Consider the following 27,051-nt stretch of genomic DNA (forward strand, 5'->3'; position numbering starts at 1 on the left):
TAACAACAAAGTGTAGTTATGATAATTGTAAAAAGTTAGTCCAGGAGGTATAGGCTATAAAGTTCAGAGCAGTTTCAATAACCACCGTGTCCATGAACCTCAATAAAACACATTAGGTATAATCATTTGTCAGATGGATCTAAGAAGTACTTTAGCTATTAATATTTTATTGAGTTTGCTGCTTTTAGTCTACTATTTAATTTCTTTTTCTGGGTTTTTTTTGCCTCTACTTAAGATTTTTTATGCAGGACTTACATGCAATGAAATAATTTAAAGCCGCTTTGTTGGTCTTTTTTTAAACTTTTTTATTTTTTCCTTTTTCACAAATAACAGAAACATTCCCCCTACACAAACAATCAAAAAGTGCATATTAGGTTGACATTAATACAGACAGCAAGATTACTTATTAAGACAATTCCCCTTCTTTTACTACAACCCATTTCCTTTGTTGGTCATTTTTAGTGTGTTTGAAGGCTCTGAACACTTCCACTGTGGAACTGTATTCAGATCTGTCCTCAACCTGGTCTGCGTGGTGGATAATAGTAGTTTAAGGCAAGGCAAGAAGGGTTAATTTGTATAGCACATTTCATTTACAAGTGCTTTACGCTTTAAATGCATAAAAAAGTAAAATAGTTTAAAAGCAGAATTAAAGACGGACAGGCATACATTAAAAAATAATAAAACAAATAAAATGCAAGAAATAAAATCTAGAGCGCAATTGTGATGAACTACTGAAATGCAGCCGTAAATAAAAAGGTTTTCAACCTTGACTTAAAGCAGTTGAGAGGTTCAGCAGCCCTGATGCATTCTGGGAGTTTGTTCCACAGGTGAGGAGCATAAAAGCTGAATGCTGCTTCACTGCATTTGGTTCAAACTGGGTACAGAAAGTAGTTGTGACCCTGACACCCTGAGGGTTCTGGTTGTTTCATAATGGACCAGATATGTATTTTGGCCCGAAACCATTCAGAGATTTATTAACCAACAGCAGGATTTAAAAAATCTATTCTGTGACAAAGACTCTTAAGGATGAAAGCTATTTCTCTAAAGCCAACAATCCCTTAAAGCAGCACAATGGAGCTTTTCCAATTTTTAGCTCAAGTTCCCCCAACAGGATTGGAAGTTAAATTGCTTTTACAACAAACAAAGATACTTGTTCGGACAAGATTCATTCTTGTTAGATCTCTTGCTATTTAACTCTCATTTTTTTCTTGTTTTTCCATCATTAGTTTCTTGTGTCTCTGAGGGCTTTTTCCGACCACCCTAGTTTAAGCCCACTTTGCCAGTTGCAGAGCTCATCGCCGGGTCGCCGGCATATCTGCAGCAAGTCAGCAGTCACTGGTCAGAACCTGATGGTTACTGTATGTGTGGACTACTCAGCAACTTGTTAAAGCCAGCAAGTTGACTATCTGGAGCTGTTGGGGGGGAATCCCCATTCCTCCTACAGCTAATGAGAGCACAGAGTATCAGATAAGCTTACCATGATGAAAGGAAGTGAGAAACCTGTGAAGCAAGCGGAGATCCAGGATCGACAATCTAACTTCCTATTGAGGCTAATCAGGAAGTAAGAAAGTTCATTGACTAACTACCGGGGGCTGGTTCCTAAAGTGACTCAACATCCATGTTAAAATGTCTAACTTGGCAGTAGAAATAAACATATTTACAGCCATGATTTCAAAGAAATAGCTTTGGTCTCCATAGCTAGATTTCACATGCATGACAATTTGGCGGGGCAAATTGATTTTGTGCCATGTCAGGTGAATGTATATAAAGCAATAGATTTATATATTACATAATGATTGACATTGGTCTGTTTAGCCAACCAGCAGCAACCAAGCCAGTGTCAGCTAAATACAGTGGTCATTTATAATTTCACCACTGAAACAATTATATTCCATTGCAAACATTCACCATTTGCAACATGGCCTTGCACAGTAGCCTTCTAGGAAAAATAAGCTTTAAACCTGCTCTTCAGAAAACTCAATGGTGACATGGATAGTCTGTCCAGTAAATTTAGACATTGGCACAGGATTCAAATTATCTGGGGACCTGAGATAATTTCCAATAACCGCGGAGGAGGTTCTCTGACTTTAAATACCGTCGGAATACACCATGTCTGTGATTTGTATCTTAAATTACCTGCACTATATTAGCAAGCACTGAGGTCACAAGGTTACTTTAATCCCATCTGAAGGAAAATTAGTAATTCGGTGATATGCTGGTTGGAGTCTTTTTTATTTTTAAGCCCTCCGACCTTTTATGCCTCTTTCACAGCATAATATTTGGCAATTGTGATACATGGTGATGTTATATTACAATTTTAGCCTATACTCATCTTATATAGTGTGATAATACAATTTTAGATGAAAAACATACAGAATTTAATCAACATTCAGCTTCACGTAGAGACTTGTGAAACAACAGGTCCAGATCAAAAGCAACGAGATGAAGACACATGTGAAGACACTTTTTATCTTACATCAAGCTCAAAGCCTCTGACAGCTCAAACCCTTTAAGGCTTCAATGACAGCTCTGGTCACATTGACCGTTAAGTTTACTCTTACCATGGAAACTTAATGCATTGGCTTATGCATTATGCCATTTTCTGATTTTGTCACTTGTCAAAATTAAGCACCAACTATCTTACTTCCGCTTTGAACCTCATGCAGAACTAAGTTTCGTTGCAAAAATGAGTCACCCTATTATGCAGACCTCCTTCCTTCCTTGTCATTATCACTAGCCACCAATTGGTAAACAATGTTGCACAACAGCATGCAGTTTATGGATGAGGAAGTCATAATGGCTAGCCATTGGCTGAGCCGACTACTGTCAATCAATTATATTAGAAATAGATTAAATGCTATATATAAACTCTCCTGGTGGGGTACACACAATTTCATCCCCCTCAAAGTTGTCATGGGTGTGAAATCAAATGATTGAGACCAAAAAAAGGTTTTTCAACCAGGCTGTAAATATGCTTATTTCTGCTCTAAAGTTGGACATTTTAACTAACATGTGAATCAATGGAGATCTACCGGGTTTTGGAGCCAGTCTGTATTGGTCGGTCGAGGAACTGCAACAAAACTTAGTTCCACAAGAGCGTCAACGCAGAAGTAAGATGATTGGCATTTGGTCCAGACATACTTAGGTCCAGTGCAAATACATAAGGGTTAGATTCAAAAAATCCACAACACCAGAATACAGCAAGCAGCTACTTTTTATTTCCAAAAGATTGTATTACTTACTTTCAACTATCTGGAGCACATACAATCTCTGCTTACCGGTGCACTAATCCATTGCTTTATCAATAGTCTGTCTTTTCTATTTTTAAATTGCATATTTGTACTGAAAAAGAGAGTTTATCTCAAGGGACTTCCTGGTAAAAAAGTTAAAAAAAAAAATCCAGCTCTTCTGGGGTAACAGTCTTAGGTAATTGGACAGGACAGTCTACAAAATGATTGCAATACTCCCAAATACAGAACAGCAAATCCTAATCTGAACAGCCCACCAATCTACAGATCCTGAAAGTCATGTGGTGTGAAAGCTGTCTTATCTTCTGTCATTATGAGCATTGTGAGCTCTCCTTGTTATTAATGTGTGACATAGCCCCATACAGCCATATGCAGCTGTCCCAAGGGACAACAGGGATGGGAGTCCCATTGTTACGTAGGGTAATTTTCGCCCATAGAGGGGACGGGAGACCATGAGACGTAGACAATACTTCTGTAACAGGATTCAGCGTCTGACACAAAATATTGAAAAAGGCGTAACAGCAATCGGTTACCCAAGATAGTGTATTGAAGGTACTCTTTGTGTGTGTGTGTGTGTGTGTGTGTGTGTGTGTGTGTGTGTGTGTGTGTGTATGTGTGTGTGTGTGTGTGTGTGTGTGTGTGTATATATTTTCATTTCATTTACATATTGATAGTATGAATCTATGTATCTATATACAAATAGATATACACATTTGAACATACAGAATACCTTTGTAAATAAATGTATATAAATAAATGGATTTATTTTAACTGAATGTACAAAATAAATTAATCTATAAAGTAAATCTATACCCAATGTGCACACAGCTATCTATACAGCTATCTAGACATCACGACAGCGATGAAGAGCGACGGGAGGCACCCAATCCGTGTGTGGTGTGTGTGTGTGTGTGTGTGTGTGTGTGTGTGTGTGTGTGTGTGTGTGTGTGTGTGTGTGTGTGTGTGTGTGTGTGTGTGTGTGTGTGTGTGTGTGTGTGTGTGTGTGTGTGTGTGTGTGTGTGTGAGTGCTCCTTTTAAGGGTGAAAACTGTGATTTTTCTTCAACGCCAACATCCCCTTAAGAATTCGTCTTTTGCAGGTTTCTATCAACCAGATAATAGATGTTATGTATGAATGGTTGTGTAACAATGACCATCTCTAAATGTGGACCTGTGCATGAGCTCAGAAAGAAAGAAAGAAAGAAAGAAAGAAAGAAAGAAAGAAAGAAAGAAAGAAAGAAAGAAAGAAAGAAAGAAAGAAAGAAAGAAAGAAAGAAAGAAAGAAAGAAAGAAAGAAAGAAAATGAGGTGGTGGAGGAGGGCGTGGGGGTCGCCCCCCCTTCTCCCATCATGACTGGTTACACCCCTGGTACTCATATCAGAGGTGAAAGGGGGATGAGAGCACAAAAGAGAGCAGGCGAAGAGAAGAGACAAGGAAGGAAGGAGGAAGGAAGGAGGAGGTCTGCCTAAACTCCGCCTTCGTCCTCGGATCATCTCCTATTCCTTCTCCGCAGCCCCTCACGCCGAGGACAGACAGACAGACAGACAGAGAGAGAGAGAAAGAAAGAAAGAAAGGGAAGGAGTCGCGCAAGGAGGGCCACGCTAGAACCGAAGCAGCAGAAGAAGGGGCTTCCCGGAGCGAGCATGGCAGTCCCCACACCGAGCCGGCTCCAGCCCGAGTCCCCTCGCAGCGCACCGGCCCCGCCGAGCCGCGCTCGCAGCTCCAGGACGCGCCGCGCACACGCTCCCGGGGATGAATGAGCAGCCGCACCTGGGCCGGGGACAACATGAGGGTCATCTTCACCCAGAACGCCGGTTTCGTCGCAGCTTTTTCGCCTTTCTCGTGATGTTGGCAGCGTTGTGCGACCACAGATGATGTGAGGCGAGATACAATAACCTGCAGATAGATCGCGCCTGACTGTCAAATTTAGGAGAGAGGAGATCAGACGCATGCAGCCTATATAGCCTATATGGGCTCCTTTTTTTTTTTTTTTTTTTTAAATGGGATAGTGTTTTTATTATAGCCAATATCTTTTAAAGCGAAAGTGTGTTCATTTTCCGACATGCGGCGCGCTGTCGAAATCTGAATACAGGCTGTATTTTATTACATTATTGGCACTATAATTAATTTTTTACGTAGCTATAGGGGAGTATGAATCAGTTTGCTCCGTTAGTAATCCATTAGTATTGATTATATAGCGATAACAACATGTATAGCAAAACGCAACTGATCAAAAGCAATTGATCAACCAAGACAATCTGGAAAATGTTGGATTCCACATGTGATAACATCACTAGTGTTATTGTATGTAATTTATTTATTTATTATTACTATTTGTAGGCCTATAAGTATTGTATTATAGTTTTTTTTTTTAAGTAGGTAGATTAAAAATATTTAACAGAAATAGGATTGTTTTAGTGAGATGGAAACGGCGTATTTATCGGGCCACCACCGGGGGGCAGGGAGTCCCGGGGCCCCCGGACCCGCCGCTGCGGCCCCGGCCCCGGCTCCGGCTCCACCTGCCGGCCCCGGCTCACCTGAGGAGAACCGCGCAGGCGGCGACGGGCGGCGCAACTCGGGCGTGAAGAAACACCACCACAAGCACAACCTGAAACACCGCTACGAGCTCCTGGAGACGCTGGGGAGAGGCACCTACGGCAAAGTGAAGAAGGCCATCGAGAGGCGCTCCGGCAGAGAGGTGAGCCCTGCAGGGACGAGGAGCCGTAAACACCAGCCTGTATTACACACTTTTTGTGCAGTGTTCTGTTTAGGGGTGGGACGATTTGGGTTACTCACGATTCAATACTGTGGCGATATGTGGCCCACGATAACGATAATATCTACGATATTCGATATACTGTATGAAATTTCATCGATATATCACGATATATGTGACTGAAAAAGAAAAAATACCCATAAAAAAGGAAAACGTCTGTAGTTATGCTTTTATTCAATGCCAAAACTTCATACAATGTACAGTACAAAGAAAGTGCATTTGTATAGAGCCTCACTGCCTCCTAGGCGTGTAAATGTAAACACTGTACAGCTGGACAAATTGAAGTGCATGAACATTATTAACATGTTTTATATAAACCAGGACAGTGCACTGCTTTGTTTTTAATACTGAAAAGTCAGTAAGCAACTTAATTTTGCATAGTACCTCACTGCCTCCTAGGCTTGTAAATGTAAACACTGTACAGCTGGACAAATTGAAGTGCATGAACAAAATCCATTATGTGTGTTGTAATAAAATATCGATATTTGCCGTCAGTTTATAGATTATTTATTGCAACAGAGAGCGCAACAATATATTGCAATATCGATTTATTTTTTTTTCCCCACCACTAGTTGCAGCCTGTATTACACACTTTTTGTGCAGTGTTGTGTTACTCAGAGGCGCGTGCATGCATATCCTGCCCCCGGTGGGAATTCCCCCCACGAAGGGGAAAAAAAAAAGAAAAGAAAAAAGACCCACGGGCCGGGGAGTTGTGCAGCACACGCTTTTGTCCTGTGCGGGGCCTCACGACCGGATGCTGGAGTGCAAGTTCGGCTGCTGACAGAAGGATACGGCTCTGGTGCAGCCCAGGTCATCGTGAGGGGCTGGGAGTTCCGCCAGAACCAGGGCCAAAGTCCAGTCCCTCTGTAGCATTCTGCACACATAGAGTAGCCTAAACTTTTGTGCAGAGTTTTTAAGGTCTAACAATCTACATGGAGATAAATGTACAATCAGAATCAGCTTTATTGGCCAAGTCAGGTCAAATAAGACAGAGAATTTGACTCGATTTGAATGATGATTTGAAGGGTTTCTAGGTTTTTGCCCAATGAAAGATTATGTTTTGGGGGGGGGGGGCACATGGGAGTTCAATCCCACTAATCTGTGGGGCTACCTTAGTCTAGTCAATTTCAAGAACACAGCTGATATTTCTGAATCTCCAGTTTATACTTAAGTTGAGCTATCAAAATATCTCAACTTAAAGGTTGAGGCAAAGTGTGCTGACGGTACATGAGCCAGCCCAACAGCATATTGGGGTAATTTCATGAAAAAATCAACTGCAAAGCATGATGGCGGGAAAATTCCATGGGAAAATGAATGAACCTCTCTGACTTCAAACTTTACTTTAAAAGCTCACAAATTTGCCAACCTAAAGTTTTTCTGACTTCATAAACTCACAAACTTCCCTAAACTCAGGTTAGCAAGGGAAATTTCTGACATTATGAACAATCAGATTAGCAAGAGAAAACTTAGGAATTGTGACTTTGAGATCGCTGAAATAAAAAAAAACCAAACCCCCTCAGATATTCAGAATACAAAGTTGAATATTTGCGATAAAAACACAAAAAGCAAAAGACATGAAGCTGCAAATGAAAACAGTCACTGTTCAGTTCCTCAAAACTGCACATTGAGCTCTCATTTGTTTAGGTTGAGAGCCCCCTTGTGGTCTTATCTGCATATTTAAAGCAATGAATGGTTCTGATATGTGGAGTCTCTCTCTCGCTCTCTCGCTCTCTCTCTCTCTCTCTCTCTCTCTCTCTCTCTCTCTCTCTCTCTCTCTCTCTCTCTCTCTCTCTATGTATGTGTATATACATATATGTATGTATTTAACAGTTCTGCACTATGCTTGAAAACCATGAACAGTACCACACTTTTTTTCAGTTGTATGTGTTGTTGTGTGGATGGATGTGCTTTTGAATAGGTAGGCTAACAGCTCTCTGTTTCTTTATTTAGCGTGATAAGCTCCGTGCGTCAGAGTAAACCCACCCTCTGCCGTTATGTCCTTCCAGACCTGCACATCTCTCCAAATGTTTTCATGTGTGGCAAAATATGACCCATGTTCCCACTCTGGCAGGACATATGGAACTTTCCATGAAACTCAGTACAGGTCAACAATGTCTCCCTCTTAGTTTCATAGCTCCTGGCAAAATAAATGCTCAATAGGTGGGAGAGTACATACACTGTCTCACTTTTGAAGTATTTAACTTCAGTTGACCATAAAACGTACTTCCTGGACAGGTTGGAGGGATTGGCTTTGGAAGATTCGTGGAACACTTTTGTCGTATAAGAAACATTTTTGCCACAGGGTCTACATCTGTAACGATGCAAATTAACGACCAGCCAGATTCCTAAAACTAGAACACACACATTTTCTTTTGTGCTCGTAAAAAAACAAGGAAAAGTAGGACTGTCTTCCACCTTTACACAGCGACTCACGTGTCTTTTATAGACTGCAAACGGAGCACAACAACCTCAAGGACTGCATTAGTCTGTCAATGTGTCGCCCGGAGTTTACCTGACCTCCGACCCCGAGGAAGCCCCTTATGTCCATATGCCAGATATAGCAGTGTGGTGAGACTGTAATGCAGTCGTCTCGCCTCCATGTGCCATTTCCTGGCCCTTTCCACGAACCCAATCAGAAAAGCATAGCGGGAGATAGACGGAGGAAGTAGTGTGCGTGTGATTGTGAGTGTTCCTGTGACGGAATTAACTGACAGCTCTAGAGGAAGATTGATTAGATGTCGACACATTAAGTGTGTTTTTAAGTAGAACTAGTGGTTCTTTTAATCTGGGTAGCCATATGCTGCGGTGTTTGGCAGCTCTGTGAAGAAAAACAACATTATAAAGGGAGAATGTGACATTCTTGTAACATTCTTGTGTTTTGTGCACAACTACAGAGGATTTGGACACTCATTCCTGTCAGAGACATAAAATAACATTGTGTGAGTTTTCATATATTGTATGACATCTAAAAGGTTACCGGTACTCTGAAAAGGTTGTGGTGACAGGTAGACCTAAAATGGACACTGACGCATGAAAGGCCGTGCACAGCTGGAAATGAGATAGGAGGGGAGGGTTAATATCCTGTATGGAGAATCTCTCACAGTCACAGACGGGAGGACACACACAAAGAAAAAAAAAGGGAAGACTATCATCACAACCAGAGGTCTGCCTCAGTTGAAGGGGGTAGAGAGTCATATGAATGTGATCTTAAAGCACCAGATTACATCATTCTCCAACAATGGCTTCAATGGGGAGGAAAAACATAGAAGGGAAAAACACTGACATTCCTCTGCTATATGTGGTGCCGCTGATGAGGTATTATGATTCCTGGCTGTGTTTAAGAATAAAGTTCTCGGGAAAAGTGGCAGGCCTCTTCGTCCCACTCACGCTCTCTCCTTCTCCCCTGCAACTCTGAGTCAGACACACAGTCAACACAGCAGATGAGCGTGGTCTTTAAACAATGCAGAGACGGGTCAGCTTGTGACGAGCACCTCATCTCATATAATGGCCTGAGAAAGCACTGGACGATGTTAGGCTCCACTGAAGCGATGCAGGGACGATCGCTCCAAATGAGCTTTTTTGAGAGCCAGGCTGCGGCGTACCTGGACAGTAACGTAGCCCCTGTTTACTGTGAGCGACTGTAATAGGGATCCACTTGAGGACAAGCGAAGCCAGCTGGCAAGTGGCTCGTCTGCTGCCTTATATAATGATCCATCGGGGTCAAGGAAAGGGAGACCTAAACAGATACCTGGCATTTTCTCAAATCGCTGTGGGAGAGCTGGCCCATTCAACAAGTTAACTTAAAATGGCTGTTAAAGATTGATCTATGTTATTCTCGGAGAAGAAAAAAAAACAACAAAAAACCCCCGGAGCAGTCGTACAGAGATTTGACTTGTCTTTGTGTGCTAATTCGCCATAATTAATTTGTAACATAAGAAGTTAATTCAGTCCTTCTGCTTCACCAGTAAAGTCCAAAATCTTACTTACATTTCAGAGATCGGCAATAAAGTTTCGACAATTCTGATGAGGAAAAGGAAAACGTCAGTCCAAAGACACAAACAACTTATACTAATTATGAACACAGCATGTAAATCCACCGGCTTGTTTATTATAGGATCGTTTCTGTAAATTCTGTGCAATCAAGGCATGCTTTGGAAGGGGCCTATTCCGGTTTGGGGTTATTTTTATTGATGTACATGGTAATTAGCTTGGCACTTGCTACCGCTTGTGGTTTCTGCTGCATGGAATAAAGCTGGGCTCCTCCAAAGGTTTCAGCTTAGCAAGGAGAGGACAAAAGTTTAAACTAACAGCATTCAGAGTGAACAGACTCCACACTGGCCTGATCAAAAGGAAACCGAGGACTCGATCCAGAATGTTTAGGCTACAATTAGAGCGATGTGCTAGCCTGCATACTCTCAATTGGTTTATTTAGAGAAGGTCGCTAACCTCTAATTTATGGAGTTAGTGCATAGGCTAGTGGTTTGAATACATCCAGCTAGTAACACTGCCATGACAATGAAAAATCATCGAATCAGATGTTGTTTGTAACTGTTGAATCTGCACAAAGTAATGCAAGAAGTCTGAATTGCTTCCTCAATCTCTGCTCATTGTCCCGACTCCCCTATTAAACTCCCAGCAGGGCAGCTTTGCAGGCTGCTGCAAATGAAGCCATTAGCTGTTCTTAATCAAAATGATTAAAAAGTAAGACACGGGGCTGCGTTCGGTGTCTTCTCAAGGATTTTTCTATCCGTGTAGGTTAATAGACTCAGTGGGATTTATGGAGAAACCTTCTCATCTCCAGGGACTCCACACCTCGCTCACCCTTATTAAATCTTGAGGCGCATAATCCTCAGTAGTTCTGTGGATGAGAATATTGGTTTTGTCGTTCAGGTCCTCCTCCACTGCGATGCTGACTTAATGGTCTTAGCAGCATTTGTCTGGATTGCCATAGACTGCTGGGGAGATACTGATTGTGTCCAGAAGGCGAAGCCTGCTGACTTTCCTGTATCCGGTGACTTTTCTACTGAGGCTATCATAAAAGTGTCACAGATAATCTATATTTAAGCAGATATTATTTTGTCCTTAGCAGATGAACCGCGGTACCCTTTGGGATCTGCGAACTCCTGCCGTAGAACAGTTATCAGCCAGACATTTAGGTGAATCATTTTTACAACCACATTCCTTGAAAGCTAATAACAGTCTGAGGTAGACTTCGTCTGGAGCTTCATCTTGAAGATTCAAACACCCTATATTAGCCTTCTCGCATTTTATCTCCAGAGGGCTTAACACGGTGGTTTTTGAAAAGTGTTACATCTCTGATTAACAAGGATTTCTCACCTCCAGAGAGCTCTTAGTTTTTTTTGATTTTTTTTATTATTACAATAACCTGGATGACTGAGAATCTTCACAGACATTATACTTGATCAAAACCATAGCATTGTCTTTATAAATACATTTTTGGATTTAGAGCAAAGAATTATGGAGCGTTAGCGTAGGTTTAGTCATGAAACTGCACATTTTTCTATTTCATTGTACATGGAGTAGTAAATGGGTGATAAAGATAACAGCTAATCAACTGTAGCTCCCCGATGGAGTGCATGGTTGCTAAGGAAACCCATGCGAGTCTGAGCTGGAGTGTGTCTGTTAGAAAGGCACCGGGGACTTTGACTTGCATGTTTTTACTGAGACTGACAGACATCACATGCTGTGCTGTACTGCATGTTTTGTGCAAGAGCTATGTAAAAGTTAAAGTTCACAGATAAGATCACACATGTGACTTAAAGGTCTTGTCTTACTTAGCAGTTTTATTTGGCCGTTCACCTTTCCAAAAATAAATCAACATGTTTATATGGAGAAAAAAAGAGAAAGGGAAACGCGTTTTTAAGCCTTCACACAGGATGGCAGCCAGCAGAAATGTCAGTTCTGAGCTGCTGTAAATCATCTGATGGAAGTGTTTTCTGTCTGTTTCCAGGTGGCTATTAAATCAATCCGGAAGGAGAAGATCAAGGATGAGCAGGACATGGTGCACATCCGCCGAGAGATTGAGATCATGTCGTCCCTTCGCCACCCACACATTATCTCTATATATGAAGGTGAGAGTCCGGAAGTACGCTCGCTCCCTGTTACAAATTATACACAATTGTCCCACTTGAACGCACATTCACAAAAACCCACACGTCCTCCCTTCCTCCATTTCATGTAGCACTCGTGGCCGAGCTGCAGGACTGTTGGATTATGATATGCAGATGTCCTAAAAAGCCCTGGGCTAAATCTCTGGGATGTTATTCATCTTCTCTGTCTGGCTGCCTCGGCCAGTAAAAGTCAGGACGACTTTGACCATGTGTGTCTTGATCTCTCTGAACGTCTGCGTCCATGTGTGTGCTGAGAGTTTGTGTTTATAAGAAGGAGGATTTTTCTAAGGGATTGCCTCTCCCACATCTAAAGAGATCCCATCGCTTGTCTTCTCCGGTCTTGATCTCAGAGCCAGACATCTGCTGGTGCTTACAGACAACTGCAGCTGGAAACCAGACTGTACTTGTGCACGTGTGCATTTGCAGTCAATCCTCCTACCTCTTTGCACAGTTGTGTGTGTATGTATGTGATTTGGGACTCTAGATTGACCTCAGTCACCCAGGCGTGCACCCTGTCTGACTCTAGTCCAGCGCTGTGCGGTGGGAGGAATGGCCATAGGTTTTCCCCCCGAGCAATGGCAACCTCATTTTACCCCAGGCAGCAACTCTCTAGGGATGAAAGTTCAGCTCCGGATCAGACATCGCGCACATTTATTCCCCGGGACCTCCTTTTACTTGATGAGCCCTTTAAATTGACCTTAAGCTCAGCGGGGGGAAACGGATCACAATCAGTTCTGACCATGATGACGGAACAATTCCCATTGAATTTCCAAAGCACATCTTGCAATTAATCATCCATTACAATGTAGTCTGGCCCATGTTTACGTAAGGTCACAAGGCTCGGCAGAGTTATTGGGTTTATATCATTTGTGACTGGTGAGTATTTTTCTGTGTGTGTCTGTAAAGCAGCAGTTTCGCGGTCTTTGCAGGATAGCTGCCCTGGCACAAAGGCAGCAGGCTGCGTGCCACTGCCCAAACTGGCTTACCCACTGTACTTTGTTCAATTTAAAAAAATCCTTGGATCTTTATCAACGATGTGTTTTTAAACAGACATAACTATTTGTCATGGGGATGTGCCAATAGTCTGCAGGGGGCCTGAGGTGCAGCTGAGTTTTATATGATTTCTGAGAGAATGATTAAAAGAACCTCTGGCTTCAGAAACTCCAGCGAGCCGGCGTGTGTGTGTGTGTGTGTGTGTGTGTGTGTGTGTGTGTGTGTGTGTGTGTGTGTGTGTGTGTGTGTGTGTGTGTGTGTGTGTGTGTGTGTGTGTGTGTGTGTGTGTGTGTGTGTGTGTGTGTGTGTGTGTGTGTGTGTGTGTGTGTGTGTGTGTGTGTGTGTGTGTGTGTGTGTGTGTGTGTGTGTGTGTGTGTGTGTGTGTGTGTGTTAGGAATGGGCGATATTTTACCGTTCACGATAAACCGTCATAAAAATTCCCCACGGTAAGAATTTGTCATCTCACGATAAAAACGATAAATTGAGGAAATGAGAAAAAAAGACAGAAAGAAAGAAATGAGCCTGAAAGACATAAAGAAGGAAAGAAAGAAAGAAAGAAATGAGCCTGAAAGAAAGAAAGAAAGAAGGAAGGAAAGAAAGAAAGAAAGAAAGAAAGAAAGAAATGAGCCTGAAAGAAAGAAGGAAGGAAAGAAAGAAAGAAAGAAATGAGCCTGAAAGAAAGAAAGAAAGAAAGAAATGAGCCAGAAAGAAAGAAAGAAAGAAAGAAATGAGCCTGAAAGAAAGAAAGAAAGAAATGAGCGTGAAAGAAAGAAAGAAAGAAAGAAAGAAAGAAAGAAAGATTGATTCCTTTTGGATTTTTTTTTATCGTCATTTTTATCGTTATCGGGATAAATGCCAGAAATTATTGTGATACATTTTTTAGTCCATACTGCCCATCCCTAGTGTGTGTGTGTGTGTGTGTGTGTGTTGGGGGTGGGGGGGGTCCCTGTATGTGTCGTCTTCCTTTCCAAACATTCAGCTCCACCAACAAACTCAGCTAAACTCATTGCTCTTTCTTTTAGTTTTTTTCTCCCCTCAAACTCTGCGTCTACTGTTGTGGCCTGGCCTCCGCCCAGCCTTGCTTAGAGACATATAGGAGGCCCGGAGATTTGTATATCCGACAACACCCTCTTCAACAGCCCCTGCTAACTGCCTTGTGTAAAGCAAAGCTGAACCAGATGTGTGCGTGAAGATTGATTTTTACCACTCCCTCACATTTCTGCATCTGTCAGCATGCTGTGTGGGGCATTTAAAAGCTTCATTTAGCAGATTTCGCTATCTCATGTAATTAATATGCAGAGGAGCTTTCCTTTTCAGAAAAAAAAAAAAAACGTGTCTACCTTTTTTGTGTATGTAGAGACGGACGAAAAAGCTAAACTAAACTAAAGCTAAGCTGAGGACTAGATAGGGTTTTGGGGCGGAAAAGGATTGGCTTTTTTACTGCTGATACAGAAATTGAATCCATTTTCTTGTTTTTATGAAACATGTGATGATACAGCAGCAATCAGGCCACCCCAAGTTACGGAAATGTCTTAAGGAATGTATTTAATGAAAAACTAAAGTATAACAGGATATTTAATAAGCTTTACAGGTGCTGGCATCTGGATTGTGTTATACTTTGACAAAACCGCCCTGCTTCTGAACTTAATGCTGAACTGACGCTGACTGAGGCACTTTTTTTTTTGCTAGTTTCAGTAACGTTTACACTACCATGGCAACCTTTGTGTTGTTTATGTATATTCATTTTACCCCAAAAGGGTCTCCTCAAATCTGATGTTAGTTCTGGAAAAATTGCTTGTTTCTTCCTCTTTGCTTCTGTCTTTTCCGCACATAGCTCTAAACGTTAAAAACTTAAAGCACACATATTATTAATGTGAAAATTACACTATAAAACGTTTAATAAACTAACTAAGAAGCAAAGTAAAATCAATATCGGCTTCTGGCAGCAAACATAGGACGTGTTCAGTGAGGCACCTCAAACATTTTCAGTTAAATAAGTCATACACAGAGACGTTTTGGTTTGAATATCTACTTTTTAAAGAAGAAAACAGGTATTTACGATGTACACGGCTGCAAGATTCTGGTGTGTCTGAGCTTTCCTGCGTGGTGCTGTGGCAGGTGGGCAGGCTGCTCGTGCACGCTTGGACATATGAATCCTTGTAGTGCAGTTTGCAGTTGATATACTTCAGCTTCAACTGCTTTTTCTTAGCTAAAACAAGAACAAAAAAACCCCCACAAAGCGAGGAGAAAAACCAAAGTCAACTTTGGTCAAACTGTCTGATGACAGAGTGTTGTGTTGCTGAAATTCGTTTTCACTTTCAGTTGTGGTTCTGTTCCTTTTTGAAGCTGCAGCTCTAGTGGTGGTTAAGTAAAGGAGCAAGAAGCCAGTAAAGAAGAAAAGAAAGTCAAATAATTATTGGTCCTATTGTGTAAAAATAGGGGCGATTCTTTAAATAACCAAGAGTTACCCAGAATAAAGAATGCATGCGGATGTATTCCTCCTACGTTTTAAGTAATTTGCACTAAAGCTACCCATGAAAGGGTGTGTAATCGGTCTATATTACATAGCGGACCTGTGGATTACAGGCTATTCCCTTGCAAAGTCTCTCCTTAAAACAAGTGTCCATGTTGTTTCATTTAATTCAAGAATCGATTTGATTCCGATTCTTAAGATTCAGAATCGATTATCAAGATTTGATTCGATCCGATTCAATTTGATTCCGATATTGATTTGGGTTAGTGTTATTAAAACTGTTTTTTGAACTGTTGCATGAATTATATGACTGTAGTTCTGAAACATATTAATACTAGTCTTATATTGAGATTCAACAGCAAGTATTTGCAGCTAATGATGCTGTAAGGACCAATAAACTCCCAGAATGCTGATAGAACTGCTTTCAGAAACATCATGTGGGTCAGAATTACCAAACAGATCCAGGGCAGCAAACAGAGATGTATGAAATCGGTTTTATTTTTTCCCACATTCCGTTTTTATTTGTTCCATTTTCGGTCTATTTTGGTTTTTAATTTTTGAGCATTTGGTTTTTAGCATTTTTCTGCAAATGTAACCCCAAGACAGTATATAAAGTAATGAAATATAGACAATTTATGCAATTATAACCTAACACTTTAATGTTTTCATACCTTTAAACATATTTAAAGGCAAAAACATGGCACCAGTTATTTTTGTTTCCAACAAAACATTCCTTTTTTGGGGATAAACAAAAAAATTACCAAAAGTTGTAATGTAATGATGAAAAAAAAATACATAAATAAATAAAAGAAGAAAAAAAATTAAAAAAAAATCGATCTTTAGACATATGAATCGATTTTTAGGAACTAATATGAGAATCGATTTAGAATTGGGAAATCGATTTTTTCAACACAGGCCTAGTTGGGGCCTTTAACCTATGCAGATCTCCTCCCACGCAGTTGCCATCTGCTTACAGGTGGCTGCGTTGGGACCTGGTGGACCTTTTTATCACAAAGGCCTGGCACACAAGCAGACGTGGAAACCGTGATTTGGCTTGAAGCGTGTAACAGCAGTCTATCATCAGTGTAGGCAGTAGGACAATAGGTGTTAATTAGTCAGATGAGAAAGGCTGACCTGTGAACAAAGCCCACCGAGGGACCGGGAGGCTGTAGTGGTGGCTGGTTTACCCACCGGGCCGTAACTAACCCAACTTATGTAAGCCAGGTAATTACTTCACCACCAGGGGTTAAAGGTAAATGGGAGTACAAGCTGAGAATTGGCTCTTCAAGCACGAACCCATCAAGGATCAGTGCGAATGTCACCCCAGGTCGCCACTTTTTCCACCAATCAGAGGGCTGGATTTTTGCTCTGAACCCCAGAATCTTTGGCTCACATTCTGTCTGCTATTTCCCAAGCAGCGAGACAGTCACAATCAGGGAGCATTACCATCACTCAGCAACTGTGTGTTTTTGTAGAGGATTATATCTTTAAAAAGGGCCCTGGGAGAGAAAGAGGGAGAGCTTTGAGGAAAGTAGTGTGACAGACTATGAAGGTGCTCACTCAAGGGTGTAGAAAGTAGAAGCTTTCACCCCCGGTGACCCTGCTGTGTGGGAAAATCAACATGGACAATACGTAGCAACATGGCAGACTGTGTTGTCATCTCCTCAGTATTTGCTTTGCCTTTTTTCCCTCCTCTTTCTTTCCTTTTCTTCTCTGCCTAACCACTGTCATTCCCCTCATGCCACGGTGAAGTTTGCTGCCAAACTGAAAAACTGAAATTACACACCAGAAAGCTAAAAACTGACACAGAATTATATGTTTGATGAGTCGCAGTTGGACAGTAATGAAGTACAGAAATACAAGCGTAATAATGTTAAAACCAATGGTTACCAGATGCAGACGTGAAACAAGTCCCCATCACAACACAAGTGGCACTGTTAGACTGGGAGAAATAATGTCTGATCTAAAATCCAGAATGAAACCTAATAACCTTGTTTTAGGCAGTGCAATATGAAGTCAGTCGCTTAGTTGAAAGGTAAACCCAAATGAATGCATTGTCACATTTTTTTTAGGCCCCGGAGTCAGGCTGGGAGTTAAGGAGTATGTTCAGAAAACCATGTGAAACTGAAATGCGCTTGTGTTCAAAAACCCTATTTTGAACATCTGTATGCGACTCTAACTCCCTCTCTCTCCTCAGCGCTTGCTCTTCTCTGTCTGCTCTTCATTTGTTCAGTCCCCTAAAGAATGGGCTTGATTGAGATAACAGACAGACCCTCCCTGCAATGTTGTGCAGGAGTCAGGGACTCGAGGTGGAGTTTGATGATGTAACCCTGGGAGAAGTGTAGAGATATAATATCCTCCTCTGGAATTTGACATCTTGCTTCAAAACTTAATGGGAGTGTGTGCTGGTGTGCTATTCCTATGACACAACCATGTTTATTCTGCTTTTTGTGTTTTTTAACATGATAAAAGGAACCCAGAAGGGCTTTAGACATCGTGCTTGGATCCCTGTCACGATTTAATTCCGATATATTTCCTCTGAAAGTAAACTTCTAGAGTGTGCCGACCTGTCCAACGAAGGCAGTTCTGACTCCGATTATTTCTCTTATCATTTGACAGTGTTTGAGAACAAGGATAAGATCGTGATTGTGATGGAATATGCCAGCAAGGGGGAACTGTATGACTACATCAGCGAGCGTCGGCGGCTGAGCGAGCGGGAAACGCGACACTTCTTCAGACAGATAGTCTCTGCTGTGCACCACTGCCACAAGGTGAGACATAACAGTCCCCAGCTTTGTACGGAGAGAAACACAAAACTTTCATTTATTGGTCAAATTACGGGACTTTTTTTTTTTTTTTTTATCTCTCTCACGCACATTCAGGTCTCCTTTTCCAGGTTTATTGTAACATAAACCATGCAACACACAGAGTCAGCCATATAGCCTGTTAATCTGCAGGCCTTGCCCAGCATGCTTCTCTTGGCGTGCTGGTGTTAAAGACTCATCTGTTTTCTGAAGGGAAAAGGGAACACAGGCCCGTTTAATTCAGACTTCTGCTCTGATTACAGTGCAGTGCCGTAAACAGGCCCCACATTAATTCTGTGCTCATACCCAGTGATGTATGTCCCTAGATAACCCCTCAAACCCTCCCCCCGGACTCTTCCCCGGAGATTTAAGCTCTGGCCACACCCGTGCCAACCCACATACCACACTAACTCAATGAAAACTGAAAGGTGGCCGGGCTTGTATATATGGTCCCTCATGTCGTAACCGTTCCCAACTGCAGATAGGGATGATGTCACCGTCCTCAGATAGGAGAGTCCCAGACAGCCCTACATGATGAATCATCACCACCGAGCGCAGCCTCCCGCTGGGTGGGGTCGTGTGAGTCACTGACACAAGCAAAGCAAGCAAACCGCTTCTTCCTTGCACCCACCAATCAGAGTCATGTGAAACTGAGCTCCGTACCAGACAATAACCAATCTGAGATGCCATGCCCGAGCGGTGCGAGCCGGCAGGAGGCTGGCAGATGAAGTCACTCCCTCGCACTGAGCCGGGTTCCGTCCATCTGCATACCACATGTTCATCCCTAGATGTTAAAACAAACAAACAAACAAAAAAAGAAAGAAAAACATAAATCAACAGCAGAGTTGTGTTTTAATCCAGAAATGCTGTGAATACATCATTCATACAAGGTGGTAATTACAGGCTAATGTTTATGTGGCACATGTGAGTCGGTTTAAAGAGAAAAATCACAGCAGATGTCAGCGTAAAGACCCAAGAGGAGGCGAGAACAATTAAACGCTGCTAGAAAAACAGGCCGGATTGATTTCCCCAGAGAGAAAGATAGCTTGCTTTGCCCCAAAGGTACCATTGCTCCAATAAATCATTATGCAATGCATCGGGCTGTTCATGAAAAATGAAGTGATGGATACATGGACCAATTGTTCTCCTCTTCCCTGATTTGCAGAATGGAGTGGTGCACAGGGATCTGAAACTGGAAAACGTGCTACTTGATGAAAACTGTAATATTAAGGTGACTTTTCCCTTAATCTGTGGTTTTATTTATCCATCAGACTACATTATTTGACTGAAGTAAGAGGGATTAACAGTGGTGTGGTTCATGTACCCTCGTTTCCACAGATTGCTGACTTCGGGCTGTCCAACCTCTATCATAAAGACAAGCTGCTGCAAACCTTCTGTGGCAGCCCGCTCTACGCTTCACCGGAGATCGTCAATGGAAGACCGTACCGAGGCCCCGAGGTGAGAATCACGGTATCAAACTGTGCCAAAGGCAACGTTCAGCTTAATTGCCTATTTTGGTGTGAATCTCACATATTTGTCATACGGTTATTGTCATTTTTATCTCGTGGGTGATTATGGTTCATTCACAAAGTGGCGGATAGTATTCATTTTGAGTTTCTTTGATGGGATTATCTGTCTTGCAACTCCGCAGTGGGTCAGCGCGAACACTGTCTTCCTACAGAGTTCGGGTCCTTTGAAGTAAAGAACTGAAGAGAAGTATTTGCTCACTTTCTCTTTAGCTAAACGGGGATTGGAATCAACTTCACTACCTCAAAGAGAACTCACAGTCAAAATTTGCATCTGACCAAATAGTTTTGGTTTAAAAAAAAAAAAAAAAAACAACAGAAAGAAAACATTAAAGTCGCCACAAAACCACTTTATGGCGCTCTATAAGTGCATCCGTTGCAGAAAACGGAGGCAATGTAAGGAGAGAAAGTTGCATTTTTAAATATTCACATCCAACCGTTCAATTTTCGCGTGATTCACTATAATTTACTGCAGGGTGCTAAAAGCTACAGCAGTTCAATTACTATTGAAATCACAGAAGCATCGTAGTGGGGTGAGACCACAAATTGCAGCAAATGCAGGCAGCAAAAAATAGAACGTAACAATAGTTCATGCCCTCGTCTCGCCCTCCAGAATGGACCAATGGCAGGTCCAGTCTTAAAGGAAGTACACCAGCTCCTTAACTGCTCTAATCTGATTTCCTCTTCCTTTTCTTTGTCTCATAGCTTCATCTACCCTCAGTCAGAAACACATTCCTCAAGACATCCATGCATTTTCAGCCATCCACACTCAATCCATCAAATTCTCTCTGGCGCACATTCGCAGACAGGTCATGAACATCTCACCTGTCCGTAGCTCTCGACATGACAGTTCTGTTATCACCTCTGTTCTTATTAATCTCTTCCGCTCCCACCGCCTCCTCCAGTTGCTCGGCACCTCCTAATGCGGTCATACACACAGCCTTATGTAACCTCCAAGAATGCCACATTGCATTAAGCTGGAGCTCAGAAAGATCTTCGCTTCGGCCTGGCGGAGCAGGAGAGGGAAAGGGTGGCTTATCTTTACAGAAAGGAGACATTTCCCACCGTTTTACCGTCATTTGTCATCATTTCTTTTGACAAACGTGTGAGACACTCCGGGAAACTGGGGGGGAGGTTCTTGTATGATGTCTGTAAAAATGTGATCAAGTGCTTCTTAATGTCAAAGTGAGCTCCGAAGCAGAACCCGGCTCTAATCCGATGTCGAGCACAACTGAGCTCATTCCACATTTTAATGGCGTGATTCACTAATCAAAACAGGGCTTTGCGAGACCACATTTAGGTTGCATAAGAACCTCAACTTTTCACGTACAGAATTATGTCTCTCCAAGATGGCATTTGTTCTCACTAAATGAGCAGGTTGGTGACCAGTTTTTTTTGTTTCCCTCAGGTGGACAGCTGGGCTCTCGGGGTGCTGCTGTATACGCTGGTGTATGGAACCATGCCGTTTGATGGAGGCGACCACAAGAGCCTCATTCGCCAGATCAGCAATGGCGAATACAAAGAGCCCACTCAGTCCTCAGGTACGATATGAACCTGTGCTTCGTGGTTCTGGTCATCCTGGACAGAAACACCTGAACTGAAAAGTACCATAAGCTAGACCCTCCAGAAAAACGCGGGCAAAAATCCTTGATTCTGCGGGCTAAAATCCTTGATTCTGCGGGCTAAAATCCTTGATTCCGCGGGCTAAAATCCTTGATTCTGCGGGCTAAAATCATTGATTATGCGATTAAATGTGCGGGTTTTTTATGTGCTTTTATGCGGTGAAATTGCGGAATATGTGGGAAGTCGTGGAATATGCGGAAAGTTGCAAAATATGCGAAATATGCAGGAAGTTGCGGATTCGGCGCTGAGCTCTTCCCTCTTAAATTCAGCGGGCTGTCTCGTCTGATCTGAGGTCGTAGGCGGAAAAAAAAAAGGAGAGTGCGGGTGGAGAGGAGAGGAGAGGGGCGGTTGCAGCCCGGGGGCCGGCCGTCTCTCTCCCTCCAGCCCGCGGCTCAGTGCTCGGGTGATTGCCGGGCGCACCGGCGCGACGAGGGGACGAGCATGAGCTCCGTCACCCCACGCGTCCGCCGCCAAGATCCCCCAAGTGGATGGGAGCTCCGCCTCCGCCGGCCCTCGCAGGCGCAGTGGTACGCGGTCAGCGCGGATCTTGAGTCCCCCGGCAGCCGCGGAGACGGCACTCTCTTTTTCCTCTCACCCCCGCGGGTGAGAGCTGCTGTTTGGGGGGTGGCGGTTTCTGCGAGGGGTGCGGAGGTCCTGGGCGGGTCCCGCACGTCGCGACCGGGCGTCCCGACATGTCACTCACAACACTTCCCCCTTTTTCCAAACTTTATGCGAAAATGTGCGGCGATGATGCGGTGAAATCAAGCGAGCCCCGCATAATTCGCATATTCAGCGCAGACATATGCAATATTAACCCCAGTAAAAGTGATTTTTCTGCACCAGACATTGAAATCCACGGAAGGTCTGTAAATCCACGGACAGCCGTGAAATCCGCGAAAAATTCCGCGATCACGGAATCTCGGATTCCTGGAGGGTCTAATAAGCTTGCCTTGTTGTAAAAATCACATGGCATCTCATAAGATTGTTCTGTTTACCGTTAGACGCCCGTGGACTGATCCGATGGATGCTGATGGTGAACCCCGAGCGCCGAGCCACAGTGGAGGACATAGCCAATCACTGGTGGGTGAACTGGGGCTGGAAGAACAGCGTGTGTGACTGTGAGACCCAACGAGACCACGGAGGCTCGCCCATGCTGGCCCGTTTCATCGACTGGCAGAACCGCACAGAGCCCCGCGGCAACGGAGCCAAAGTCGTGGCAGCGCCCCAGATGCTGCGCCAGAGGCCCAAAAAGTCGAAGAAGGAAAATGTAGAGGCAGGGCAGTCCCAGAGCGGAGCTGAAGACAAGCCCGGTTTGAAGAGGCCCAAGGGCATCTTAAAGACCAGGGTCGCAGAGGATCAGCAGTCTGCGAGTCTTGACGAAGTAGAGCTGGGTCAAGCAGCGCTGCCTCAACAAGCAGATGGTGGAGAAGAGGCGTCGAGCCCAGAACGGGAGGAAGAAGAGGCGCCTCTTGCAGGTGGTTCACCAGCTAAGATGGTGCCCTCTCTACCTAAGAAAGGCATCTTGAAAAACAACCAACAACGGGAATCAGGGTACTATTCTTCCCCAGAGCGCAGCGAGTCCTCCGAGCTTTTAGGAGGCGCTAGCATGTCTCTGGTAGCGTCGTCCCCACCTAAAAGAGCGATGGGGAGAAAGGGCATATTAAAGCGCAATGGCAAGTACTCCACCTACAGCGGGCCGCCCTCATCATCCGCCGTGGCAGCGGTCCTCGGGGAGCCTCCTCCCCCGGCCGACTCGGGCCTGTCCCGGAGTCAAAGCCGGCCCTCCAGCATCGTAGGGGAGGACAGCTCCGTCCTGTCCCTGTCGCCAGGCTCCCTAGGCGGGGCCGAGTGGCATCCCTCCACCCCACACCTCCACACAAACATCAGGGCCTGCGTCTCAGCTGAAAACCTGCTGCATCTTTCCAACTTCAAGGGCTTCCAGGCAGCCCCACCTCTCCAGGGACCCAAGTTCAACCTCGGGTCCAAAACGAAAGGCTCCCCGGGGGACAACGGCAGCTTCTCCTTGCTGGGGGATCTGGAGGACATGACTCAGGTTTACCAGCAAGCCCTGGACATCAGCAGCAACCTCACCTAACAGACGGGCGGCAGAGACGGAGAAGAAGCAGAGGGATTCAAACATGACTGTGTGTGTGTGTGTGTGTTTGTATGTGTGTGTGTGCGTGCCTGCCTTTAACGAACAGTACGTTGCTGGGATATGCCTCTAGGTGGCTGTGGCTTTGCAAAGCGGGGCTGAAACCTAGATGGAAGAGATACATCTTACACTCAGACACATGCACACACAGATGTAAACACTCAGGTGCATTTCTCTCACCAGAGGAAATTCAGTTAAGGATTGGCGGACGGGAGAGGTTACGGCGCTGGCACGAGAGAATGCCACCCAGTCTGCTTTCTCTGCCCGCCCGTAGACCGTGCTGCGTTCAACATGTTTACATATTCGGCAAAGACGGCAAGTTAGAACCACAAACACAGAAACCAGAAACTGGTCGGCTCTCCTCGCACACCGCCCATTTCAAACACCAGTTTACAAAAGCACCTTAAAACTCACACGGAGCACATGCTTTTGTGACATTTACTTCCTTCAAAAGAAGAAACAAACCAGGGTGTTGTTCCAAAAGTAAAGAAGAAAAAAAAAAACCCATTACTGATTATTTATTAATATTTTGTAGCTTTAGTGCAGTTTTAGTGCAAAACTGGAGGGTGCTGGCTATTACTGGAAGACTCTGAGGCTCATTTGGTCCAACTCTTTGTGTGGAACTGACATATATAATTCTACTGATCTACACATACATACATATATATGTATGTGCACACAACTATGTCTGTGCATATACATATACCTTGGCAGATGTTTCTTAAAGTTTATGTCCCATTTAATGTGTGATACTAGGGAACATGTAGAAAGTGCCTTTTTTTTTTAATTCACACCATAAATTATGTATGTCATTTCCTTAAAATAGAGGGGGGAAAGCCAGATCATCCTGTCACCAGTAGTGCTTTTTGTTTTTAAAATGTTATTTGTGAATGTGGAGAATCCCAGGGCCTTCAGATCACAGCTGATGAAACTTGACTTGTTTTCAAGGTTTAAATGTCAATCTAAAGCTGTCAAGTTTAAACACTCTACCCTTGTTCCTTTCACGTATACAATCACACATCAGTATGCTTGTTTATGCGGGCCACCTTGGGAAAAAGAACCTTTCTTTGTGTTCTTTGTTAGTGCTTAAGCCCATAGTTTGGTTTGTCAGCAGTTTAGACTTGTTTGAACACTTTTGCTGGCTGCACGAGAGGTCTGGAGGGGCTCACCTTGTGGGACACCTTGTGACGGGAGATGGCGCAGACACCACCTCACAGTCCTGGAATGTGCCTGGCTCTTTTAGCCTTGATGTTAGTAAGAGATGCAGCTTTATTTCATCTTTTTTTTTTTTTTTTTTTTTCCTCAACCAAAGACATGTAAAGTATTTTCCATTGTTAGACGAGTTAATATTTTACCCACAGCTCTTTGAAAAAGCCGAGTAAGGTGGTTTGTTTTAGGTTGCTGATGACACAGCAAATTCCTCAGACCGAAGCTGGAGACATGTTTGTGCTAGAGATTTGTTATCAGCCCCGACCGACCCGACTCAGCACAGGTGGGATCTGCGGTCCACTTTCAGCCCCCCCAGCTGTGTGTGTACCAGTTTGTTGTGTCAGCCCGGCACAATTAGCCAGCTATTGTTTTTATCTGAGCGCAAAAGGGAGGAAGTGTGTAGAGATTTGTGGCTACAGGGAAAAAAGAAGTGTGTGAAAGAGAGATCCGGTGTGGAGATGGAGAGGACTTTCCCGGCAAATGCAGAGAAAGTCAGGGTGCGAGGTTTATTTGGCGAAGGATTTGTAATGTTGATAGTGAAAGTACAGAAAGTGAGTAGAAGGAGTAGATGGGAGGTTTTTGTTTTGTACCAAAGATGTAATGAGACTTTGACATGATTCAGGGGAAGGGCTAGGTTGGGGACTCACGCAAGTGTATTGGATTTTTCATTGAATGGAAATCCTCATTGGTGAATGAAATCATCCCCACAGTGGCTTTACCTCATGTTTGGTTTATTTTTCCTTCTTCTTATATATATATATATATATATATATATATATATATATATATATATTTTTTTTTTTTAGATGCTGGAGGTTGTTGATACAGCTTGTTTAGAGGGCCCGTGTGTGATGTATGGTCTTAGAAAGGGTATACACACACACACATGCACACACTTACACATACACACAAAACAAAACAAAAACTCGAAGAGTGACTGACCTCATCCACAGTGTCGAGTGATGTGGATGGAAAAGCATTCAGTAAATGACCCAAAGGAGAATATCCCGAGTTGAATGTTTTGGGAGGTCAGCTCATGTGATGATAAGGTCCTGGGTATGGAGTCGAATGAAAGACCCACAGCGTATTATACTGCATTTTATTGCCTTTTTTTATTGCATTTTATTGTCAACTGGATTTACAGTGAGAAAATTATACTATGTTAGTATTTTGTTTTATTATGCTTCTGTTTTTGATTTTACAAAATATAAGAAATGTTATATTACTTTATGTATGGCGTAAAATACTTCCTTCCTTGAAGTATTTGAATTTTTCTCTAAAAACAGACGAATCTGATATGGAATTAGTTTAATCTCATATCTTGCTGTTGTGGTACATCTGAGGGTCAGACCACCTTGAAATGGCAAACAAATAAACAATATTTTACAGATTTAAGTCCTGATTTGATTTAAAAAAAATAAAAGTATTTGGTCTAATGTCTTAGCAGCTGACCCAAAGAAAATTATTTATCCTCATCTACCAAAGTAGGGGAGGCCAAAAATGGTAGAACATATACCAACAGAAACATAAATAAACAAATATCAAGAATCTACTTTGCCAACCTGGAAATAACTGGTGCATATCTGTTAGTTAGCAGAAAGTCTAATCATAGGAAAACTTGACTGGATTTTGTTATGACAATAATAATAAATTAGTATTATTATGTTATTTAAGTATTATTTTTGTTACAGCTTATTACAGTTTTTATTTTATTGTATTGTCTGTGGGTGATCCTGGACTGCCAAGATTTGATTAAGTTGCGTGGCTTTGGTATCTTTAATTATTTTATTTTTTTTGATAATGAAGATTATCATTATAAGTGTTTTTTTTTATACCTGTATTTATTGATCAAGCCATTTAAAATTATTTTCAAGTACTCTGTGTCCTTGCTTTGCGTGCTTTGGCCTGTTCGTTGAGTTCAGGATGCACTGCACACAATATTATGTCTCAAACAGAGTGGTATCATCTCAATGAGGGAGGCGGTGTCAAGCGTCTTAGGAGCAAGAAGTCGAGAAAAGTCTCTGAAATCATGTAAAATGTCTTAATTCATCATTCAGGTCAACACAATGCCCCTGTAGTACTGTATCAAGATGAATAAATGGATCTTGAAAAGTTTAA

The 27,051-nt window shown here is 42.9% G+C and overlaps 1 protein-coding gene across 1 annotated transcript; it reads left to right on the forward strand.

Annotated features, from left to right (window-relative positions):
* Positions 1-4,668: 4,668 nt before the first annotated feature.
* On the forward strand, positions 4,669-27,051 carry nuak1b (NUAK family, SNF1-like kinase, 1b). The gene is made up of 7 exons (XM_061721081.1): positions 4,669-5,944; positions 11,994-12,114; positions 18,239-18,390; positions 19,589-19,654; positions 19,762-19,881; positions 21,358-21,490; positions 22,574-27,051. Exons 1-7 carry the CDS (start codon positions 5,669-5,671, stop codon positions 23,665-23,667), a joined length of 1,962 nt encoding a protein of 653 aa, XP_061577065.1. The 5' UTR covers positions 4,669-5,668; the 3' UTR covers positions 23,668-27,051.

Source organism: Cololabis saira, chromosome 5, assembly GCF_033807715.1.
Source record: "Cololabis saira isolate AMF1-May2022 chromosome 5, fColSai1.1, whole genome shotgun sequence".
Taxonomy (NCBI): domain Eukaryota; kingdom Metazoa; phylum Chordata; class Actinopteri; order Beloniformes; family Belonidae; genus Cololabis; species Cololabis saira.